Genomic DNA, 25,095 nt, shown 5'->3' with positions numbered 1-25,095 from the left:
CTATGGCTATTGGTGCCATTCTGGATGTCCTGTTGCCTCCCTTATAGGTGGGCTCACCTTCTTTTCCCTTGTTTCCTTGGGCCCTTTAGGCTTCTTTTTTTTCTTGTTCCTCTGCCTGTCCTGGCATTGGATGGAAGCACTGTTGCCTGGGGGGAGTGGGGTGCTTCAGCCTCTCCGGCCTTGCCCTTGGTTCCTCTGTTATGACTGTACGGGCCTCTTCAGTCTTCCCACTTCCTCCTGCCTCCCTCTTGAAGTCGGTGGTGTTTGGGTTGTGGGGGGTTCTCTTGCCTGGAGGGGACGAGGTTACTTCCCTGGTCTGCAGGTCTGGTCCCCTGTGGGATCCTCTGTCCTGTCCAGACTGCTGGGGTCCTTTCGCAGTCCCTCCTTCCCCGTGGGTATTGCTAGGGTATCTATTCTACATGAAGGAATATGCGGCTAGTAGTCTCTATCAGATGTACGAGTTACTTACCTTCGGTAATGATGTATCTGGTAGAGACGATTCTAGCCACAGATTCCTTCACGGCCCGCCCTTCCTCCCCGTTTTGCGAGGACCCTTGGGCTGGTCTTCGGTACTCGCATCCCGGTGAGGGGCTGTGCCTTCTGTGAGTGATTTCTTTTGCTCTTGGATGGTGGCTCCGTCTTGTTGCTGTTATTTCCTCCTCTTGGTTCTTTGGTGGATGGGGTTACGGCACTCCGGTGCCCTGCTGCTCTGGCCGTTGCAGAGGTTTACCTTCAATCCTTGCCCTCTCCTCCTTTCCCTTCCTCTTGCTGCTGTGGGTCCTGGCCCTCTGCTAACCTCTAAGTTGGGGTCATCTGGTCATGCCTCACCCTTGCTCTTTGGGGGGGGGGGGGGGTTTCCTCTATGCTGGGGTGGCATGGAGGTTGGTGGTTCCGGTCTGTTTTGGGATTGGCTCCCCTTCCTTGTTTCTGAATGAGTGTTGTAGGTCTGCTACATGTGTCATGACTTTGTACGCAGGTTTCTTGCCTCTGGGGGAATGGGGAGGGGAAGCTGTCTACGTACTAGCAGGGTGGCTGCTCAGGGCTCTGCTTGTTTCTTCTTCTGCTCCTGCCTTTGGACACTGCAGAGCTGCACTGTTCCTTTTGGTGTCTTTCTCTTTTTTCTACTCTTTCGCACACTGTGCCCATGCTACCACAGTTTTTTTTCTGGTGGCTCCGCGTTGTGGTGCAGAAAAGTTCTCTGAAGAAAACTGATGTAGGTGCGCTGGGGTGGCGCTTATGTGACCTCGCTGATGCCACGTACGCGAACGATGCCTGGACAGAGTCGCCAGAGGCCACCCCCCCCTCGCAGGGATGCTGTGGCAAAAAGATTCCAGATCCAGTCTCATGCCTGGGGATAATTCTACGTGAAGGAATCTGCGGCTAGAATCGTCTCTTCCAGATACATCGTTACCGAAGGTAAGTAACTCGTACTTTTGGGTCCATCGGTAATGTTGCAAAACATTGAGGTTTTTTGAAAGTGCCATGTTGCAAATTTTTTGCAGTCTTCTGGCTCCCTCTGCCATGCCCTTGGACTCTAGGAATCCGTGGGGGGCACCTGTTGTGTTATCACCAGTGGGTACAGCCTATGAACAGACTGTGCCTGCTGAAACTGGCTACTGTGATGCCAGAGCGGACTTCCAGTTCAGCACCAAAATCCATGTTAGCCCCTTTGATATTGATGCGGGCAGCAATGGAAGGCACTGCTCCTATTATCCTATCTCACTCAGAGCCAAATTCATCTCAACCCCAACAGAGGTTGCCTCCCAAAGCAGTACTATCCCACTTATCACCATTTTATTCAGACTCTGAAAAAACCATGACTTTGCCTCTCAGCCTCACCCCACTGTTCTAATAACTTTTCGGTTCAGACTCTGATCAGAGCTAACCAACCTTATAGATGACATGGAAAAGAGTGGGAATATTTTCTACATGACTTTGGTGATGACTTGCAGGAGGCCAGAGGTTTGGACACTTCCAGCACACTAAATTGCATTCTCCCTCGTGGAATAGCGTGATCAAGAGATAGCTGAGAGCAAGGGTCTTTTCTGGGGATGTGCAAGCCTCTTTGCTGGATATGCCTTTCTATGGGTCTTGCCAGTTTGGCGAGACTCTGTGTTGGAACGTTTAAAACAAAAAAAAGCTAAGCCATAGCGTGAACCCTTCTACCCCAGCGAGACAATTTCCGCAACAGTTTCGCCCCTTTTGAGGCTGCTCTAGGGATTTGCGTTCTTTTGTGGCCTGGGTGAGGATCAAACCGATTGTGTTTGGGATACCAGGGGCAACAAACCTCCCAGTGTGGAAATCTGATTTCAGCAAATACTTAAGCTGATCTTTGACCTCTCATGGAATGCATAGCAAATGTGACAAGATGACAACACGATTGTAATGCTTCTTTATTGCCCATTCACGTTCTGAATGAACTGAACAGCTCTTCTTTGCCAGCTCAATCTCTCTCGCCAGATCAGGCCTGTAGGACCTAAAAATAGATCACCCTGATAAATTCTAGATTTGTTTTTAGTCCTACTATATGACCTTCTGCATCTTCCACCCACATCCAAACATCTTTCAAAAGAGTACCTGTCCATTTTGCTCCATGAACTGCAGGCTGTTTTGCCCAAAGGAGCCATAGAGAGGGTCCTTCCCCAGCAAATGGGTTCGGGCTGTGTGTTCCACTATTTCCTCATGCCAAAGGACAGTGACCATTGTCATATTTTGTATTTTTTTTTTTACTCTTTTTATTAATAACAGGGCATAATTTCAACCAGTTATAAGTTGCATATGTTAAACGTTTCACTGCACTGTATCCTGGGTGGTTCCAATAAAAGGGAGCCTCTGCGAAGAAGTCAGGTGTGACTTCGGCACGTTGATAGTGAAGCCCAAGGATGTGAGGAGGGTCTTTGAGCACTGGGGTGGGCAACGTTAGCAGGCTGTGCCTGGCGGATTACGAATGGTAGTTAGACTGGAAGTTGGCACGGAGGATTTTCCAACAGTGGGGTTAACTCTGGCTAGATGTTTTCACTGTTGAACATGCTATGTCAACACATTTGCAAACTGGATTGCAAGATCATATTCCAGATACAGTGGAGCATGTAATTCCTGTATGCCTTTTTACCTCTACCTTTCCTGCCCCCAAATTCTGAAGATCAGGAATGACCAGGCACAAGTCATCCCAGTGGCTCCTGATTGTGTGAAGAGAGTTATACACAGAACTTCAGGGCACAAGCGTTTGTTCTCCATTCAGGCTACATCTTTGAGGGGATCTCTTGTTGTAGCAGCACAGCATGCTCCTGCACCCGAACATACACAATCTGCACCTCCATGTGTGGAAATTGAGCTGTCGCAGTTGACTGCACTCAATCTTCCACCCAAGGTTGTGTATGTAAACCTGGTTGCCAGGCACCCTTCTGCAAAGCCTGGCTATGGCAGGTGCTGGGACAAGAAAACATCCAACAGTATGGCCTGTAACGTGTCAGTATTTTGGATGCCAAACCGGGGTACAAACTTATTTGTTTTATGCTTAGCCTAGCAGGGTTTTTCAGTGGACATCGTTACAGATTATTTGTCAGCCCTTTTGGCCTTTATACATTTACCTAACCAGCAGTCCTTGTCCAGATCACCTTTTGTGATGAGTCTTATAAATGGTTTGACTTATTTGTCTCCCCCAAACACTTTTTGATGCCACAGTGGGATCTTAATTTGGCCCTCACTTCTCTCAGGTCATGCAATTCGAACCTATGCACAGATGCCCAGTACATCTTTTGTATCTGAAGTATACGTTTCCAGCTTCAGTGACCTCAGCTCGCAAAATGAGTGAACTCCAACCTCTCTTGGTGCAGCCACCCTACACGACCTTTAACTTGACAAAGTGGTGCGGAGTACCAAGGCTTCCTTTTTCTTCAAACCTAACTGCTTTTCATGTTGGGTAAGTCATCATTCACCCACCATTGTTTGCCATGCCCCACCCTTTCGAAGAGAAGTAAACACTCAATTGCCTTGATTCGAAGCTATACATTTTTACATCAAACGCTCCAAAGACCATTGGGATGATCACGTCTTTGTGGGTTTCTCTAGGGCAATAAAAGGCAAGGCAGTGCAGAAAAAAACTCAGTCAAGGTGGATAGTCCTCTGCATTAAGATTTGCTATGCACTGACCAAGAAGGAAACTTTGGTGGGATTGAGGGCCATCCACTAGGGCCAAGGCAGCTACTGTTGCACTGGCACTGGGAATGCCTGTCTTTGACATCTGTAAGGCCACAATGGGCATCAGTGCACAGATTCACTAAGCACTACTGCATTTACAACCAGTTCTAATCAGAAGGGCATTTCGCAGACTCACCAACCTTAGAGGTACTGCTTTGGTATCTAATCTAAAGGTGAGGGATCTGTGGTTAAAAATATCCATCGGAAGAATACGTTACTTATCTTCGGTAATGCTATTTCTGGGGGATAGTCTATCTAACCGCAGATTCCTTAGTGTCTTCCCGTGCCCCGTTTTGTGGAGTGGTTTTTTTTTTCCAATTACAGTGGCCCCAGTATAGACATCTGCACATTTTTGGTGTCTGATATTGTTTGGCTCTGCCTCCCAGGGCGCAGGCAGAGTCAAGAAACTAACGTCGACTGGAAAGGGTGCCGTTTATGTACAGCTTCGCCGTCACTTCTGTGGCAACCAAAGTCACAGCCGAGTTGCACATCCCCATCTAGCAGAACTCGGGAAGTATGATGCTAAAATCTTCCAGATTCAGTCTGACACCTTAAGATATTCTAAAGGCGAGACATCTGTGGTTAGGTAGAGTCCACCATTAAGAGAATTACTGAAGGTAAGTAGCTTGTTCTTTTTGACCAAGTCAACAGTTCTAGTAAAGGTTGATTAGATTTTCTTTGAAACCCATTCCATTTGTCTTGTATTTTTTGTTTTGGTGATATATAGCATGTAGCGAGAAGTTAATATATTCTGGCCTTCTGGTGTTCTTGAGAAATGAGCTTCTTAAGTAGCTGCTGTAGATCTGTGCTGTGGAATGTTCTCATTGTAGTTAATACAAATTCCAGTGTATGAAATGTTTAGATGTCCACATTGACCAACTTATATTTGTGTTGCAAATCTGCAAAGGATAGTTCTCAGTATCCTGGTCACCAATTAATAAGATTCCTTTCTTGGCCTTTTCTGCTTTGTAGATCAGCTACCTCTCCTCTCGGATGTTTGGATTAAACTCTTGTGAGGCATGTGTTGCTTTATGCTTTTCATTGTTGAATTTCTGGGCTAGAGTTTCTTGTGTGTTTGTTGTGATTTTTTTCATTGAGCATAGTGAATGGCATAGTTTCATCTGCTTTGTGATTAGGGAGGAGCTTGAAGTTAGTGGAAATAGAAGTTTATTCTTTGTACATACCCATATTGGGGCTGTGGGAGTTTCTTCTTGAAACCAGTAAGTTGCTCTTAATATTAGACAAGCTGTTCAAGTATGCCAAAAAGCCTTTTTCTTATTTGGAGAAGTCTGGTAGGTTGATACATCATAAAGTGTTAAGTATGAAGTTTGGTAATGCGATACTAGCTTTTTTTTGACTACCACAGGAAACTTAAGATCTACTTATCCAACATTTTAAAGAGATTCCCTGAGAGATGCACAGGAAACATGATGGGAATAAAGTTAACTTGTGGTGCAACCATAATTTTCATTAATTAAACCCTACACCACAGTGCGATGTATTTCCGTGGCCATATCTCGAGGAAGTATAATCTTCTTCTTGTATATACCTGAATCAATTAGGTCTTTTCAAATCCAGATACATCAACTTTGCCATTGTAATCCTGATTGACCCCGTACTGAGGGGTTACAATGTTGTTTAGAAGAAAAACATCAGTTTTATCTTGAAAAGTAACTTGATACTTCAGCATATGAAAATATAGGTTTGAGGCATGTGAGCTGTAGATCGTATACTTGTGCATAGATCTCCATCTGGTTTTGGGCTCAGATGTTTGCGCTTTGTTTTTGTCTTGAAGAAGTCTTTGTGGTGACGAGGTAGATGACTCCTTCTTAGGATTATAGTGCGCATGGGCATAGACTCCATCTCCAGATTGTTTTTTTCCGCCATCGTGTTCAGATGTGTATTACGCCTCTCCGGGATAGTCTTCGAACCTTTTCAATGCGCAATCCTTACCACTCAATGGTATTGTTTTCGATTGCGGTTTCCCTTTCGACGCGCATCGTAAAACATCCAAAGACCTCGATCGATGCTTCGATGCGGGCCGTGAGGCCTACCCTCACCGAACATGCCAGCAGTCCATAGTATTGACTCCATTAAAAAATAATCCCGGGTGTGGTGCTAAGTTCCCACATACGGACTTACAGGTGGTCAGTAACCTCTGCCTCTCCCTGGAGCACGAAGAAATCGGCTGCGAGGCCTGTCTATCATTCAGATCAAAGAAAACGATTTGTGACCGTCTGGCTCGACGGCAACAGATGAAACGCGGCACTAATCCTGTGGCAGATACCTTTAAAGACAAATCCGAATTCCAACCAGGCGCTGAAGAAGAAGAGGGACACATTTCCGTATCTGAAGCCGACGACTCAGACATGGAAGAGGACTCGAGCATCACTCAGTCAACGAACTGTGAGTAACGAGTCCCAATAGCCCACAAAAACACCAAAGACTCCGCTTACACCTTTGCCTTCGGGCTCAGGTCGACACTGTGATACTATTTCAGACGGTCCGCCTTCGAGCCCGGCTATGGAACATAAAGACAAGCCCTCTAACTCGGGATCGAGCCAACCCAGTGCAGGTGTCGACGATACATCTTCCGAGGATGCTTGGTTCCGGTCCAGGGAGGGCCTGGCAGTTCGGGCTGGACTGTTCCCATGGGGCACAGGGTCAAGACTGATTTGCATATGGCTGGGTCCAAATTGGGGTGTCGTAGTGGGCAAAAGCACAATGGATTTAACCTAGATCTTTTGACTGGGGGAGAATGTTTGCATTGTCAGCATTCCGTCCATCATTTGATTGCTCTGACCCTACATCTTCAGCACCGAAACACCAGGCTAAGTCTGACGCTCTGCTGTCGGCACCGGAGACATCTTGGGGACTACAAGACTCACACAAGCTCAAGACTTCGGAGCTGATTGAACCGAAAGCTTCAGAACCAACACTGGCTAAACCGAAAGCATCTGAGCCGAAAAGTTTCAGAACCAAAACCAAAAGAAAAGCTTTCCGATCCGAAAAAGGGGAAAACCAAGCCGTCGGAGCCGAAACAACCCGCACCTAAGGACACCAAGCCTAAAAAACACAGTAGCCCTCCTAAACATCCATCCAAAGAATGTCCTCCACAAGACTCTTTGGATCCGGAGCAAAAACAGCTGCATATTGACCCAGACACTGGGAAACTTCGAGCAACACTTCCCAAAAAACGGAATACCTCTTTAGAAAAGAGACATGGGTACTAATTCCTCTCCCTTTTACATACCTCCCTCTCCTCCACCTTTTAACCCACATCTGCAGATTTTACCAGCAAATTCCCCACCACCACGTTTTTCACATGGGCCACAGGATGATAATGATGGGGATGGAGATGGAGATCAGGAAGGGGATGGGGATAATAATCAGGACAGCATTCCACAGGACCCAGACCCCTAGGATGATTATGATAAAGACCCAGATCATACTAATGACCTCGATCTAAATCCCTCAAGACCATCACCACCTGATGATAATATTGGTTTCGCACAGCTCATTAATAGAGCTGCTCAATACCATGGAGTAGAATTACATACCGATCCCTTAGAAGAGGATATCCTAGTGGAAACTTTTGCTCCCTCACAAAAAAACACAAAAACACAGCCCATGCTTAAAGGTATGATTAAACACACTAATGAGGTATTCAAAGACCCTGTAAGAGCCAGATTACTGACGCCAAGGGAGACAAAAAATATAAAGCAGTTCCTAGAGACACAATTTACATCAGGGGTCAGGTACCTTTAAATTTGCTTGTTGTTGGCAAATGCACGGAAAAGGGCAAATCCTCAGACAGGTGAGTCTCCTCCACCTGACAAAGAATCAAAACTGATCAATGCAACAGGCAAGAGAATTGCATCTCAAGCTGCCAATCATTGGCGCATTGCCAATTCACAAGCTCTCCTGGGGCGGTATGATAGAGCTCACTATGACAACCTAGAAAAACTGTTGCAACACTTACCAGATCAATACAAAGATGAAGGTCACAATACCCATTCAAGAGGGTAAACTTTTCACAAACGCTTCCATCAAATGTGCCCTTGACGCAGCTGACACAGCGTCGCGTGCCATTAACACCAGCGTTTTGCTGCACCAACGCTCTTGGCTTCGAATCTCAAGATTCAAACAAGAATTACAGTCAGCACTCCTTAATCAGCCATTTGATCAACAACACCTTTTTGGCCCCACAGTTGATTAATCATTGGAAAAAAATGAAGAAAGACACAGACTTCTAAAGCCATGGGGTGAGTACAACTACCCTCCAATAGAGGTTCTTTTTGTTGCTGCTTTTATAGGGGTGGCTCAAAGACAGCTGCATCAGAGAACATCTCCATATCTTATAAAAGCCCCAATCAATTCTCCTCATCCAGAGAATATTTTTGGATAGGATACAGAGTGAATAACAATAGAGGAAGGGGCATTTGAAACTCCACCCGCACTTCCCCTACCACCAAACAGTGACATTCCCCCACTACCCCTATCATTCCACTCCTGTCGGGGAACGTCTATCACAGTTCCAACCTGTCTGGCATTCAGTTACAACAGACAAGTGGGTAAGACAAATTATCCAGTATGGATATTGCCTGGAACTAACTTCTACCCTGCCAAACATTCCTACCAGACAACGTCCAATGTCCACGGAACATCTTACACTTCTCAAACAAGATCTTCTCTCTCGATTACAAAAAACATGCAATAGAACCAGTCCCCTTGCCTCACCAAGGCACAGGGGTATACTCCCTCTATTTTCTGATTCCAAAAAAGGAGGGTTCGCTCAGGCCCATATTGGACCTCAGACCGCTAAACCTCTACATTGTCGGACCACTTTGACATGGTTACTCTTCGACAGGTGCTCCCAGTACTTCAACAAGGTGACTTTGTCTCTACACTGGATTTGAAGGACTCCAACTTTCATATTCCCATTCACCCCACTCACAGGAAATATCTCAGGTTCATGGTAGATGGTCAATACTACCAGTTCAATGTCCTCCCATTCGGGGTAACTACAGCACCCAGAGTTTTCACCAAGTGTCTAGCAGTAGTTGCAGCCCACCTCAAAAGATAGCGCATTCATGTTTTCCCTTATCTAGACGACTGGCTCATAAAAGCCAAGTCACACAGCAGCTGTGTGCAACACACACACACCCAAAACAATCCAGCTGCTTCACCACTTAGGATTCACGGTAAACCTCGCCAAATTCCACCTCCAACCATCCCTCATACAACAATATCTAGGGGCTACAATAGACACTTCAGCCGCTCTTGCATGCCCCAACCCAGTCAGGATAAGTGCCATACAAGCTCTAACACAAAAATGTCATCCTCAACACTCACTACCAGTGCGAGTGTTCATGCAGTTAATCAGGATGATCGCCTCTTGCATTCTCATCGTCCCTTATGCAAGACTCCAGATGCGTTCCTTACAGGAGTGTTTGGCACGTCAGTGGAACCAGGCTGAAGGTCTGCTAACAGATCTGGTGTTGGTAGACAACCTCAGCCAATGCTCTCTGCAGTGGTGGAACACACAAAACCTTTCCAAAGGGTGGCCATTCCTCGACCCGGTTCCACAGGTAGCGCTACCAACCGACGCATCGCTTACCGGCTGGGGAGCTCATCTTCAAACCCATACCATTCAGGGCATATGGACCCCTCAACAAAAAACATTCCTCATAAATTACCTGAAATTGTTGGCAATCTTCCTAGTGTTAAAATCTTTTCAACTCCACCTCATGAGCAAAGCTGTCCTAGTCCATACAGACAACATGACAGCAATGTATTATATACAAAAACAAGGAGGGGACACACTCTCCGCAGCTTTCACACCTAGCTCAAAGCATATAGAGATGTGCCATTACCCAAAACATATATCTCCTTGCAGAACACCTCCCAGGAGTACACAATCAAATTGCGAATCTACTCAGTCGTCAAAAACAGCAGATCCACGAATGCGAACTTCATCCTCAAGTTCTGCTTCCATTCTTTCAAATGTGGGGCCACCCAGAAATAGACCTGTTCGCCACACACCAGAACGCAAAATGCCCAAGCTTCGCGTCCAGGTATCCACACCCACTGTCCAAAGGCAATGCGCTATGGATGAACTGGTCAGGCAAACTTGCTTACGCTTTTCCGCCCGTCGACGCTCACTCATTCCGCTAGGGAATTGGAAGCTCAAAGAGCATTCCCTCACAATGATCCTGGATGCTCCAACATGGGCCAGACAGCCATGGTTCACAACCCTCTTAGAACGATCAGTAGTTCCTCATCAAAAGCTACACCTCTCACCCAAGATCCTAACTCAGAACCATGGAGAGATAAGACATCTAGATTCCAGTTAACTCAACCTTGCTATCTAGCATCTGAAATCTTAGTGTTTGGCTACCTCAATCCCCGCCAGACTGCATGAACATCATTAAAGAGGCTAGACGTCCTACCACTAGAGTGTGCTATGCCGCAAAGTGGAAAAGATTTGTAATTTACTGTACAAACAACCAAATCAATCCACTAGATGCTTCTGTTTAAAACATCATTTGTTACCTTTTCCATCTACAACAATGTAATCTAGCGTATACATCCATTAGACTGCATCTTGCTGCCATAGCAGCCTATCTACAAAACAGACAATGCTTGTCTTTGTTTAGAGTACCAGCTATCAAAGCTTTTATGGAAGGACTTAAAAGAATAATTTCACCGAGTTCTACCCGCTCCAGTATGGAACTTAAATGTGGTCCTTCCCAGACTCTTTGGTCCCCCATTTGAACCTAGGCATAAATGCTAACTACAATTTCTCACCTGGAAAGTAGCTTTCCTGGTTGCTATCACCTCTCTTAAGAGCGTCAGTGAACTCCAGACATTAACCATACAAGAACCATTTCTACAAATTCACCATAACAAAGTGGTTCTTAGGACTAACCCAAAGTTTCTACCTAAAGTCTTGTCTGCTTTCCACCTTAACCAGTCTGTAGAACTCCCAGTGATTTTCCCTAAACCAGACTCAGTAGCAGAACAAGCTCTTCGCACCCTAGACAGTAAAAGAGTGATACTTTACTACACTGAAAGAAACAAATCCTTTAGAAATATGAAACAACTTTTTTGTTGCTTTCTCCCCACCTCATAAGGGCTATCCTATCTCAAAAACCAGGATTGGAAGATGGATTGTTAAATGCATCCAAATATGCTATGCTAAAGCCAAACACACATTAACCATTCCCCCTAGAGCTCACTCCACACGTAAACTAGGGGCTTCTATGGCTTTCTTAGGGAACATTCCCCTAGCGCAGCAACTTGGTCTATACCACACACCTTCACAAAACACTATTATGTAGACGTGCAGGCAAAAGAACAAGCTAGTGTGGGCCAGGCTGTATTAAGAGCACCTTTTCAAACCACTGCAACAGATACAGGTAGCCACCGCTAAAGAGGTAACTGCTGTATAATCTATGCACAAGTATACGATCTACAGCTCATGCCTCAAATGGAAAATGCTACTTTCCAGTATGCATCTGTTCTTGGCATGTAGCGCTGTAGATCCGTATATTCCCACCCGCCTCCCCGGATACCTTTATCTGTTTCAGTATTATCTTACTTAGATACATTACACTTGGACATCCTTTTCTACTTCTACTTGTTACTAACTCCATCATAACCCTCCATGGCAAAAAATCTGGAGATGGAGTCCATGTCCATGCGCACTATCGTCCTAAGGAGGAGTCACCTACCTTGTGACCACAAAGACTTCTTCCAAGACAAAAACAAAGTGCAAACATTCAAGCCCAACAACAGGTGGCGATTTATGCACAAGTATACAAATCTATAGCTCTTCATGCCAAGAACAGATGCATACTGGTAAGTAGCATTTCCCTTATTATTTATGGAATCAATGATCCTCCTTCCTTTCTAACCAACAGCACATTGTCTGCGACTTTCATTGTGCTTGATTTGATCTCTATGCAGTTATTATTTGCCCTTCTGGAAGTCAATAGTGGTTTTATTTCTAGCTCGAACTGCAGTGGGGACAAGGGACATCCTTGTGTAGTTCTTTGTGTTATCATTTATCACAAAGGCCTCCATTCACTGTAATTCTGGCTGTAGGTTCTTAGTCATTAACAAAGGGATGAACAGGGGTTTTTAAGAGATAGGTCCAGCATACATGCCCAGTAACATTGATCAAAAAGTGGTATACAGTTCCTAAGGGCGGGGGGAGAGAGAGGGGAAGGAAAGGGGGAGGAGAAGGGATGGGGATCCAGGTGGAAGAAGGATCACGGGGGAGAGCTCCAATAAGGAGCAAAGGCCCTCACACACCTCGAGAAGTGTCATGCTTCATAATAGGGCAGCTGCAGGCAGCATCAGGCAGTCAATTTGAAATTCATATATGTTCTTTCACTTCTAAGAGTTGTTACACTGACTAGCCTAACCATCTAAATAAATAGGTTTAGGAGATATGTAGCGTTTGAGGCTTGATATGAGACTTTGATCTTTCATCATAGAATAAGTCAGAGGCTGTTGTGCCCTCAACATGTGTTTTATAGATAGAGTAAGTAACCTGTTCTAATGCCAAAATGTACCACGGTTTCTGCAGTGTTTGTGTAATAGTTACAGACTCCTCCTTCTTCCAAGTTCCAGCAATTGTCCTGCTATCACCACACTCTAATTTTAAATCTGCCCACCATCCTTCATTATGAAGGGAAGTATCATAAATTCATAGTTTGTTTGTTGGTTTGTTTGCAAGTAAAGATCGCAACGCCATCATCATTGCACCTTCTCTTACCATAAGATTCTAAGTTTTGAGCATAGCCATATTAAGTGCCTATTCCCCCTCCTCACAGTTCCTGTAAGACATTTCAGGCAGTTCGAAACTTATTATGTTTGGTTTTGTGGGAAGCTAATACCACTGAGTTTCTTTTTTCTGTAGATGTGTGAAGAATTTAGGTATATTTCCGTATATGTCAGCCCGCTCACTCCCACAGACTCTCAGAAATCAGTCTAGATAAGTGTTTCCCATCAACCTATTTGTTTTACCACATGTTTTGTCTGGCCATTGTTTCATAGGCATACATTTCAATTGTGACTGTTTTGATGTGTGGTCACATGACTCAGTGATTAATTTGACAATCAGTCTATCTGCTTATGATCAACATTATTTCTAATTTTCCCTTTATCAAACATATTGCTTATAAGCAGACACTAGCGTTCTTTGTTTGAGTTTGAATAGTTCAGAGTGCATCACTGGCATATAATACATGTTGAATTAATTGGGCATGTTTGGTGAAGGAGCATCATCTGTTTAGATTGAACCGAACCCTGTCATGAGTGACAGCACAGCAGCCAGTGTGAGCTATCACGTTCTTAGGGCAAGTGGTATATTTCATCCTAAAGCCCTATGGGGAATAACTGCAGCCCTGGAGCTACCTGCAGAAATTCTGTGGAATTTAGTGTGTAGTAAGTGTCTACATGTGTGGAGCTAGCTGAACGGTAATGGAAATTCCAGACGGACTGAAATTCCATCCATATGGAATTTCCTCACATAAATCCACCTAACCAATAGCTTCTAAATGTGAGAAAGACAGCAGGAAATCTATTAGCAAACTGTATCTGGTTTTAATAAATCCTAATTGGTAAGATATAATGAACAACACTAAACATCAGAAACTTTTTTTTTTTAATTTATTTTTATTGAAGTCTTGGACACAGAAAAGCATAACGTTCATTAACCCGAATGTACACAGAACATCAAAAATGAGAAAGCACACATCACCATGACAGTAAATTTGAGCAATGAAAAAAAAAAACCTATATGCCCTCAGGCTTAATTAACATCAATACATAATGAACCCCATATTTTCTCGAACTTCCGAATCGACCCCACTCTTTGAGCATACACTTGTCCGCTGTTTCTAACTTTTTGCATTTTATAACGCCATTCATGTATGTTGGGGCAATATTGCGATCGCCAATTTTGAAGAATTAATGATCTTGCCACAGCCATAGCGATATATATGAATTTAACTAATTGCCCTTCTAGCATTATTTCAGGATCGAATCCATACAAAATCATTTTATAGTTAACAGAAATTGGGATTTCGCACTGGTTTTGCAGAAACGTGAATATATTTTCCCAGAAAGGAACAATTTTAGGACATTTAGCAACCACATGCGACCAATTAGCAGAGTCATGCTGTAAACACCTATAACAATTCGAAGAGCATTCAGGATACATCTTATTAATTTTGACCGGGGTAAAATACAGAAGCCATTTACTGAAAAACAGCATTTTGCGCCAATTGGCCCCTCTCAATGCAGAAAAATTCAACACATTAATTATTTTCCATACGGCGGGGTTAGTACCATGTTTTCCTGGTCTAGCCATTTATTACTTGCTTTGCCACATAGATTCGGATCCCTGTTCATGGTTAAACGTCGTTTCCACTCCCCTGGCTTCCTTTCTAGTATTGACAGAAAAAGTTCAGTGATTAGTGAATCAGGGGGGGAAAGATGTGTGGGATCTAATTGAAGCAAGACACCATGAATCAGCTTATATGAGCCCAGTAATATAAAATTGCCCTGAACCCGGGCCGTCAAATCTGACATCCTAATCCAGGTATCATTTTTTAAAAAATCATCCAGTTTCCTGAACCCTATTTTCTGCCATTTTTCTACTAACTCCAAATTAATATCCACCCCAAAGAATGAAAAAACGGAGCTAATGGGAGAGAATATATTGAGAAATGAGAGAGAGTGCCTCTTTAGAAGTGCTGTGCGTCTTTTAAAAAACCAGTGCAAAACCTTATACCTAACTGTTTTTGGTGATTTGAAAACTTGAAGCGGTGAGGGAATCTGAGCTTCTTTACAAATCAAATCAAAGAAAAAATTGATAAAAAGTTGTTGGGTATTGTCCTTAAATCTAGTCAAAAATTGAGCCAAATAAGCATTATAATAGTCTTTCAGATTGGGAATAGCAAGCCCTCCTTGTTCCTTATCCTCAAATAAAGTGTGCAAAGCAATGCGTGGTGTCTTTTTAGCCCATATAAAGGAAGAAAACAAAGATTCAGCCTTAGAGAAAAATGAGCCAGGCAGAGCGCAAGAAATAGTTGAAAATAGAAAGTTAAACAGCGGAAGAACCGGCATCTTAATTAGAGCAATACGTCCCATAATAGTTAATGGTAGGGAATTCCATCTTTTAAACATTACTCTGACTTTCTGCAGCATTGGTACAAAATTCAAACTAAAGATCAGCAACTGAAGATGAAAACCATATCCCCAAGTATCTTTTTGGTTTATTATTAATGCAAGACTTTAGGTCGGGATGAATTACAGGCTTAATGCCCCCGCACACTATAATTTCAGTTTTTTTTTTATTTATCCGATAGCCCCCCAGAACCTGAAAATCTTCGAAAATGTGTAGGGCCTAAGCTTGACATTGTATTTCTGGCCTAATTAGCAGGATTATGTCGTCTGCGTAAAGTTTGATTTTAGGCATTAAGTTAATAGGGGGAAGTAACAGTGGAGCTTTCCTAATTGCAGTAGCTAACGGCTCTATGAAAAAAGCAAATAATATCGGGGACAGTGGGCAGCCTTGTCTAGTGCCACGTTTCACCGAAACAAGTCCCACTGATTCTGTATTGATAATGATATTGGCCCTAGCCCCAGAATAAAGATTCCGTATTAGATCTATTATTACATCTGGAATGCCGAAGTGCTGTAAAATAACAAAAAGTGTCTCCCATACCACCAAATCAAAGGCTTTTTCAGCATCAAATAATAAAATTAATGCTGGAATCTTTCGTGCTTCAAAGAAATCAAGAGGCTCCGTTAGAAAATGATTATTGGTCAACAGCTGCCTTCCGGCAACAAAACCATTTTGATCTCCATGAATCAAATCTGCGGCAAAAGAATTAAAACGAGTGGATAATAGTTTAGTGGTAATTTTATAATCTGTGTTCAATAACGTGATGGGTCTATAAGAGTTCGGGTCTGTCGGGGGTTTGCCCTTTTTAAGAAAGCTTACCACTGTTCCTTCCCGAAATGAATTCGGAACATGTCCGCCCATCAACATAAAATTTAATAGTTGTATAAAAAAATCCGCAAAGGCGCTTTCCCAAGTGTGAGCTGATGAACTACTTTCTCTACTTCCTCTCGCGAGAAGGGGATCACCATACTCGTTTGATCAAATGAAGAAAGAGTGGGAAGAGATTGTTTTTCCAAGTACTTCAATAAATTTTGATGGTCTATGGACGCTTGGGTATCATAAATTTTCTTATAATGTGTGACCATAATATCGGCAATTTCAATTGGATCCGAAGTGTTTCTAAAAGTCTCAGGAGAGTTCAAAGAATGTATTAAATTTGACGAGGCTTGTTCTCTGGCCTGCCACGCCAAGAGTTTGCCAGTAAAATTACTTTCTTCATAGATTTTTTGAGAGCTCTTACGAAAAATCTCCTCACTCTGAGTATAGAGCTCATGAGAGAACTCTCTTTTGGCCGCAATTAGTTGGTCATATAGCGATCTATCTAAGTTATATTGCATACGTATAGTCAGATCCTGTATTTTCTGTTGAAGCGCTTTATTCCTGTTCTTGGCGGCCAATGAATCGACTGCATCTCTCCCAATGACTAGCCCTCGGATATATGCCTTCAGAGAGTCCCAAACATAGTTGAGGGGGGCTGTACCCACATTCCGTGCGAGAAAATCTGAAATTTCTGTTTTGATACCCTCCACCCAGGTCTCATCAGTCAGATCTTTCTTATTACCCTATCTACCGATCCTACTTCCGTAATAATCATAGCGTGATCTGAGAAACCGTTATAGAGCATCATCTGTTTGGAGAAAATAATTTGACGTGAAATTATAAAGAAATCAATTCGAGAGGAAGATTTGTACCTGCCGGACCAACAGGTATATTCCCTTTTATCCGGGTTTTGATTACGCCAGGGGTCCCATAAATTAAAAAGCACCATATTATTCCTCAACGATCTAAGGGATTTAGGCTTATATTGAACCATCGACTTGCTGGATGAATCCAGCATTTTATTCATCATAATATTAAAATCCCCGCCTATAATAATTTCCCCCCTGACCATTAACAAGGAATGAAAAAGCTCCTCATATACCTCTGGTCTGTCCTCCGTTGGAGCGTAAAAACTAACAAACGTCACAGGGTTGTTTCTATTAGGAATAACACAGGTGGCCCAACACCATCGGCCCATCCCCTCATGCTCCACCTGACCCACTTGGGCTTCTAGTTTTTTACTCAAAAATAGTGACTCAGAACATGCAGATAATACTCTACAAGATGCCCAACTTTTAAACATAGAAAATTCTTAATTTTTCGGCCTGGGTATGTGGGTTTCCTGTAACAGAATCACATCCGGCTGTTGCATTATAACCCATAATTCTATTGCTCTCATTTTTTTCCTATTATTTAGACCATTTACGTTAAAGGAAATAATTTTCACCCCCATACTCGAAAATCTAAACAAAGGAAAATCACTACATAACTAATCCCCAAATCTGATAACAGACCATTATTAAGCCCAACATTGCCAGGAGTACCACACTTCAGAATTAACGACATTCTTAGAGTTCCGGCTGTGTACAAGTAGATATATAAAATCATCCAAGACTTCTTTTTTTTGATTTCTTGCCCCATTCAACCCTCCCCCTCCCCACCCTCTCCCTCTAGTCCCCCCATCCTTATGGCTCTTCCCCCACGCCCACCATTCAGTCCCTCCCCGACCCATGAGGTGCCTTGAATTAGCACCCCTTGCCCTTTCTCGTAGTCCAGTCCCCATCCTCCTCCCCCCTCGCACAACAAATAAAAAAAACATTTTTTAAAGTATTCAGCGAGATAAGTAATCTCCTCTGCCTGCCGATAAACTTCCAAAGAAAACCCAAATTCATACATTCACAAAGAAACTTCTATACCAAAGTTCAAAGGGCAGTCTCACAGCCCAGATTCATTGGTCCTTAGAGATCATGGTTAACAGCCCCTGTGCTTCGTCAATATCCGAAAATAAATGAAATTTGCCCTTTACCAGAACTTTCAGTTTTGATTGCTGAGCAATCTTAGCTTGCGCTCCCCTGTCCTTGAACAATTGTAGCATTTTTACGAATTCCTTCCTCCTTCTAGCTGCTGCAGCGGACATATCCGAGAAGATCCGGCATTTAGTAGAGGGGTTAGCTGAAAATTGCCTCTGCTTGAAGGCCTTAGACAGGATAGTTTCTTTCACTCGGATATCTGCAAAATTGACTAGGATAGTCCTGGGTAGAGAGGAATTTGGAAATGGTTGAGCAGGAACACGATGTGCTCGTGTGATCGTCAAATCCCCTTTAAATTCTGGAATGACCTCATGGAGGAAGAAGGAGGTAAGCCACTGTATTATATCAGAGCCTTCAATTTTCTCGGGGACTCCCACGATTCTAAGGTTCGACCTCCTATTATAATTTTCCATTTCGTCTAGCTTTATTTCTAGAGACTTAGAGGTCTTAGAAAGAGATGACACCTCTTTTTTAACATCAGACACATGATCCTCCAGATTCGAAATCCTTGTCTCAGCTTCCTGTAATCGTGCAGGAAAGGAAGATATCACTTCTTCAATTTTATCCAGCCTTTGATTAATAAGGGCCAGCTCAGACCGTTGCAAGTTTTTCATTTCCCTCACCTCGCCCAATATCATGTTGAGCATGTCTTTAACTGAAATATTGAATTCACCAGTGGTCTCCTTCTCCATTCCTAGAATCGGACTCTGCACTTCAGAGAGAGAAGATACCAATTGCTCCACATCAGTTGACGCTCCATCTACCAAAAGATTACTTTCTTGTGACCCCAATGCCACCAGTGAGGGGATGTCTTTAACTCCCATTGTAGAGGGGATTAAAATTGGGCCTCCCCCTGCTGGAGAAGGAAGAGACACAGGCATCAAATTGTCATTCTTTTTCTCGAATAGGGGAACATTTTTAGAGATTTTCTGTGCCTGTCCTAGCCTCCCATCTTTAGAGGCTCCTGGTTTGATCGTCTCGCCCCTTTTCACCTTAAGTACAGAATCCTCTTGCACTAGGGGTGGATTCTCTGGCAAGATTGATTGAGCAGAGATGGGAAGGACAGACTCCGTGAACTCTTCTTCCTCATCCCCCGAGATTCCAGAAATATCAACTAATAAATCCTCTTTCTCAGCGCTAATGTCAGCATTCTTAGTGGCAGCTGCCTCATCCTTCATCTGCTGTCGTTTAATACGCGCTTTAGCGCGTGCATTCAGCTGTTTGCCCATGCCACTGCGTGTTAACTTGTACTTCCAACTGTTTCAACGGAGAGAGAGAGAAAAAAACAAAAAAAAAAACTTTATACTCTCCACCTGCTACCCTCTTTGCGCCTGTCCTCTGCAGATGCTGCAAAGTATGCTGGAACTTGAAGTTGGCCCAAAACTGCGACCGCTGCCCAATTATATGGAGCTTCAGCGGCAGAGGGAACTCTCGGCACGACATTTGAGTGGGCCCCAAGGGCAGTATGCAGACAGTATGGAGAATAAGGGCGTATAAAAGCGTAGAGGCGTAGAAGAACAGGGAGGAGAGGCAAGTAGGGAGCACCCTGCCAGCTTTATCCGCGTTTACCAGCAATAAGAATAGCAGCAATAACTTCTTCAGTTCTACGCTGATATAATGAAGCCAAGATCCGTTATAATGCAGTGCAAGACCGTTGAAATAGAAAACCGCACAACTGATCGCTAATCAACAGCTGCGCACAGAGCTCTCTCTAAGCTCTCCTCGAGGTGCGTATTTGCTTAGAAAATGTTTATCTGCTGTGCACCTCAGGAAACAAAAAGCTAGCAACGCCAAAAAGATTACGAGAGCTGAAGGTTCATCCAGACTGCGCATTTGCAGAATTGCGAGTTTATGTGCGCTATTGTATGTGGCAGCAGGGTGACTCTCAATATGCCAATAATAGAAGTTCAGGCGTCGCAGTGAAGAAGAGTGCGCAGCTGGCAGATAAACACATGAGAAGTCTTCAAAAGTCAATGAAAACAGAAGCTAGCAGTATGCTCGTTCTCAAAACATTGTTGGCGAAGATGAAAGAAAGTCTTTACTTGTTCCTGCCTGATACAATGTATCCCATGCGCCCGAAGTCCGTCTCGCAAAGTGCAGAGCTGCTCCTCTTCACTCACATCCCCGTGAGACAGGCACAGATACAGGCGCGGCAGTTGAAGTCCTCGGCCACAGGACAGGAATTCAGCGCCGCCTCCGAAGCCTCAGAAGCTCCGCACCCGGTAGTAGCGAGCAGCACGCCAAACACCGACAGTCGCCATCAGACTCGTGGTCAGGGGGAGGAGCCGGGAACAGGAAACCTTCGGCTACGTGGAGGCGTGGAACTCCACCGTAGTGGCCGTCGCCTCCTCCTAAACATCAGAAACTTAACATAAAATGCAACGTCTTAAAGGGAACTAGCATGGGGTCAACAGAATCAAGTAATGTTTGAATTATTCCACCTAACCTATAGCTTCTAAATGTGAGAAAGACAGCAATTAATTTGTTAGCAAACTGTATCTGGTTTTAATAAATCCTAATTGGTATGATATAATCAACAACACTAAATATCAGAAACTTAACATAAAATACAACTTCTTTAAGGGAACTAGCATGGGGTTAACAGAATAAAGTAATGTTTGTAACATTCACTTAAATCAGGATGGAACCGGGTCCATATGGGTCCAGAAAGTTGGACTTTTAATCTCATGGCAGGTTACAATAAATGTTGCTTTAATTTTTTATTTTATTTTCAAGTTTACTTTCCATTTTCAGTTCAGCTGGCAGTGCTTTAAAATTTAGTCTAGCAAACTTTCAACATTCTCCCCCGTATCTGTTTAAGTGCCATCGGAGCACTGATAATTTTTCTCTTTGCTTAAGTGGAGGATTCCAGTGTACATGCCTCTTTCCCATGTTCAGTACTCTATTCATTGGCTTAACCTGCATGTATATGAATGTAGGTACTAAAGAGCAAAGAATACTATAATTACTTTTCTTACAAACGTGCACTTTTTATTTTGTGCAGCATATCTCCGAGGTGGTGGAGGAGCTGGTGGAGGACTCCCTGAAGGAGCATTGCAAAGTGCTGAGTGAGGACGGAGCTTCATATGCATCTGCAGCACTAAGGTAATACAATGCCAAGTTCATAATCTATTTTGACAAATTTCTTTAGAGCCAGGCCTTGTATGTGATATACATATTTTTTGGTCCTTCCGGATCCCACGGCCCATCGGGAGGTGGTGTACTGAACTAGCAGAGCCTGCCGGGGTATAAATCACACAAAGTTCAGCAAATGAAGCGCACACTCAGGACGTACTACCAAGTTCAGCTTTATTAGTCCAGTAACACGTTTTGACAGACAAGCTGTCTTGATCAGTGATTTTGCCGTCCTGCTCTGCAGGGTGTGGCAACAAGTCCACGAGTGGGAACACCACCTGCAAGTCCTCCATACTTACACAGATAGGGGTTCCTCCAATTGAATCTGTTTGTATCTGCGACAAATGCCCAAACTTCACCTCCACGTTTCCACATCCTTTATCCAGTCACAACGCACTTTGGATTAATTGGTCAGGGACATTTGCCTACGCTTTTCCTCCTGTCCCTTTCCTTCCATTTCTGGTTCGATTGCTGAGGCAAACATCTCTCACACTAGTAGCTCCAACATGGGCCCATCAGTCCTAGTTCACAACATTACTGGACCTCTCTGTAGTTGCCAACAAGAAGCTCCCCAGTAGGCCGGACGTTCTCACTCCGAACCATGGAGAAATGAGGCAACCCGATCCCAAGTCTCTCAACCTGATAATCTGGCTCCTATGTGGCTCAATGGAAAAGATTTGTATTCTATTGTCAAACAAATCGATCCATTGAAAGCCACAGTACAGAACATTGTCTGTTACTTGCTACATTTACTACTTTCTGGGCTAACATTCACCCCCATATGGTTATATCGCGCAGCAATAGCTGCATATCTTCAAAATAGGCAAAACATGTTTTTTATAACTAACTGTTCGAGGCATATGGGCTGCAGATGGTACATTATGAATAGATCGCCATCTGGTGTTGGGCTCGGATGATTGCACTTTGTTTTTCTCTTGGAGAGTCTTTTGTCTCTTGGTGACTCCTCCCTTAGTTGGTAGTGCGCATGGGCATCGGCTCCATCCTTAGATTGTTTTTTTCCGCCATCGGGTTCGGATGAAGATCGAGACGCTCCAGATCAACTTCAGAAGAAAGTGATTTTCGGCGCGTATTCCCTTTCCAATTCGACGGTATTGTTATTCGAACGCGTTCATTTCCATTCCGACGCGTTACAAATTCAAAATAGAAGAGAAAAACTTGGATCTACGTCGAAGAACAGGAGGCCTTTCTCGACGCAGTCAAGCCCGGAGTCCATGGAAAGGACTCCATTCAAAAAATGTCCAACGTGTGGTGCTAAGTTCCCACACAAGGACCTACACGAGGTGTGCAACCTCTGTCTATCGCCTGAACATGAATCCAGGGACTGCGAAGCCTGCGCAGCATTCTCCTCCAAGCTAACGATTAGAAATCGTCGAGCTCGAAGACACGAGGTTTCCAGAATGCAGGCGGAAGCGATCCCGGAGCTGTTCGGAGACGAACAAATCGAAGAAGAAGAGGACCAGTCGGGGTCGGAAGGGGACCAGTCGGAGGTTGAAGAACTCATCGAGCAACAAACCGTGAGTGACGACGTCCCCTTACCGAAAAACCGACCCCGTGCGGTAACGACCCCGCCCTCGGGCCCGGTCAAACCGCTGAAAAAAGTTTCCGACGCCCCGCCCTCGGGCCCGGCAACGAAACTGAAACCGAAACACTCGGACTCCCACCATGTCGGATCCGAGAAAAGGGCGACATCGACTTCGGCACCGAGGCTACATACAAAGGAGAGCTCGGTATCGAAACATTCCATGTCGAAACATAAATATGACTTATCGCCCAAGAGACACTCGATACCAAGAAAGTCGGAATCGAGCAGACATTCGGTGTCGAAAACAACAAGATCTGACGATCGAAAACAAAAGCACCTCTCGGAACCAGGACCCTCGGTACCGATTCAGGAGCAACAGACAGATCCCAAACAAAAGATCTTGTTTATTGATCCACAAACTGGGAAAGTGGTCACGAAGAAGAGAAAGAGTGAACAGTCAGAAGATAAACCTCTTCCTTCAAAAAAGAGAACAATGGGGACGAATATAACTCCTCCTGCTTCTCCTCGTCCTAGAGTAACACCCTCTTCTCCTATTCCTCACAATAGGCCAAATATTCCTACACCTTCCACACCAAGACCAGCTACACCTCAGTCAGATGTAGACCGTGATCTAGGGGAGGGAGAACCTCAAGGGGATGACGAAACTATCCCAGATGAGGAGGATCCATGGGAAAATTATGATGTAGGGTCAGATGAGGACAACGACCCAGAGCTATATCCCTCAAAGCCTTCACCACCTGATGATAACACAGGTTTTGTGCAGCTCATTAATAGGGCAGCAAAATATCACAAACTAGATATGCATACAGAACCTCAAATAGAGGATTTCTTGTTAGAGACTCTACCTAATGCACAGAGAACATCAGGTACTCTTCCTATGTTGAAGGGTCTTCTTACTCACACAGAGGAAATATTCGAAAACCCAGTGAGAGCCAGGGTGTTAAACCCAAGAATCGATAAAAAATACAAAGCGGCTCCAAAGGACCCAATATTTATTAGAGGGCATGTACCTCTAGACTCGCTGGTGGTCTCAAACGCTCGTAAAAGAGCAAACTCATTATCTACAGGAGAGGCTCCTCCACCAGATAAAGAGTCGAAGTTAATAGATGCATCAGGCAAAAGAGTAGCATCACAGGCAGCGAATAGCTGGCGTATAGCCAATACACAAGCACTACTCGCACGTTACGACAGGGCACATTACGATGAGTTAGAGAAACTTCTCACACATCTCCCAAAAGAACATCAGAAGAAGGCAGACCAATTAATACAGGAAGGTAAAATAATAACCAATACTTCCATTAAATGTGCATTAGACGCAGCAGACACTGCAGCAAGGTCGATTAACACTAGTGTCATATTAAGAAGGCACGCATGGCTTAGAATCTCAGGATTCAAACAAGAAGTACAAACAGCCCTACTGAACAAACCATTTGATCAGAAGACATTGTTTGGTTCAAGCACAGACGAGACATTAGAAAAAATGAAGAAAGATACGGAAACGGCTAAGTCAATGGGAGCATTGCAACAGCCAACACACAGAGGTTCCTTTCGTAGATCCACCTATAGAGGGGGCTCAAAGAACACAGGAACGAATCAGCAATCCACATCTTTCACACCAACATCACCCAGAGGTAATTCAAGAGGCAGTTACAGAGGTAACAACAATAAGGGAAGAGGCCGCGGAAATAATAACAACCGCAACGCCTCAACACCAAAACAGTGACTTCATAGAACTCCCCCCAGACCACATAACACCGGTCGGGGGACGTCTATCACAGTTCCTACCTGTCTGGGAAAACATCACGTCAGACAAGTGGGTGAGACAAATTATCCAACATGGTTATTGCCTAGAACTCAAAGCTACCCCACCAAACATCCCCCCCAAACAGCGTCCAATGAGTCAAGATCATCTGACATTGTTAAGAGAAGAAGTGCTAGCACTTCTACAAAAGCATGCAATAGAGAAGGTCCCAAAGGATCAACAGGGCACAGGAGTATACTCTCTATACTTCCTGATCCCCAAAAAGGACGGGTCCCTAAGACCAATATTAGACCTCAGACCTCTCAATGCTTACATAAATTCGGAGCACTTCCACATGGTCACGCTCCAACAAGTACTCCCTTTACTGAAGAAAGGGGACTTT

At 44.0% G+C, this 25,095-nt stretch overlaps 1 protein-coding gene across 2 annotated transcripts in view; it reads left to right on the top strand.

The window, feature by feature from the left end:
- MCM3AP (minichromosome maintenance complex component 3 associated protein) overlaps nt 1-25,095 on the top strand; it is a 622,263-nt gene that overhangs the window by 261,153 nt on the left and 336,015 nt on the right. For both annotated transcript variants that reach the window (XM_086956240.1, XM_086956239.1), the window contains exon 14: nt 21,257-21,357. In XM_086956240.1, coding sequence (XP_086812366.1) covers nt 21,257-21,357 — 101 coding nt within the window. The remainder of the gene's footprint in view (nt 1-21,256; nt 21,358-25,095) is intronic.

Source organism: Lissotriton vulgaris, chromosome 2_1 (assembly GCF_964263255.1).
Source record: "Lissotriton vulgaris chromosome 2_1, aLisVul1.2, whole genome shotgun sequence".
Taxonomy (NCBI): domain Eukaryota; kingdom Metazoa; phylum Chordata; class Amphibia; order Caudata; family Salamandridae; genus Lissotriton; species Lissotriton vulgaris.
The sequence above is the reverse complement of the archived record's forward strand: the minus strand, read 5'-3'. Positions and strand labels throughout refer to the sequence as shown.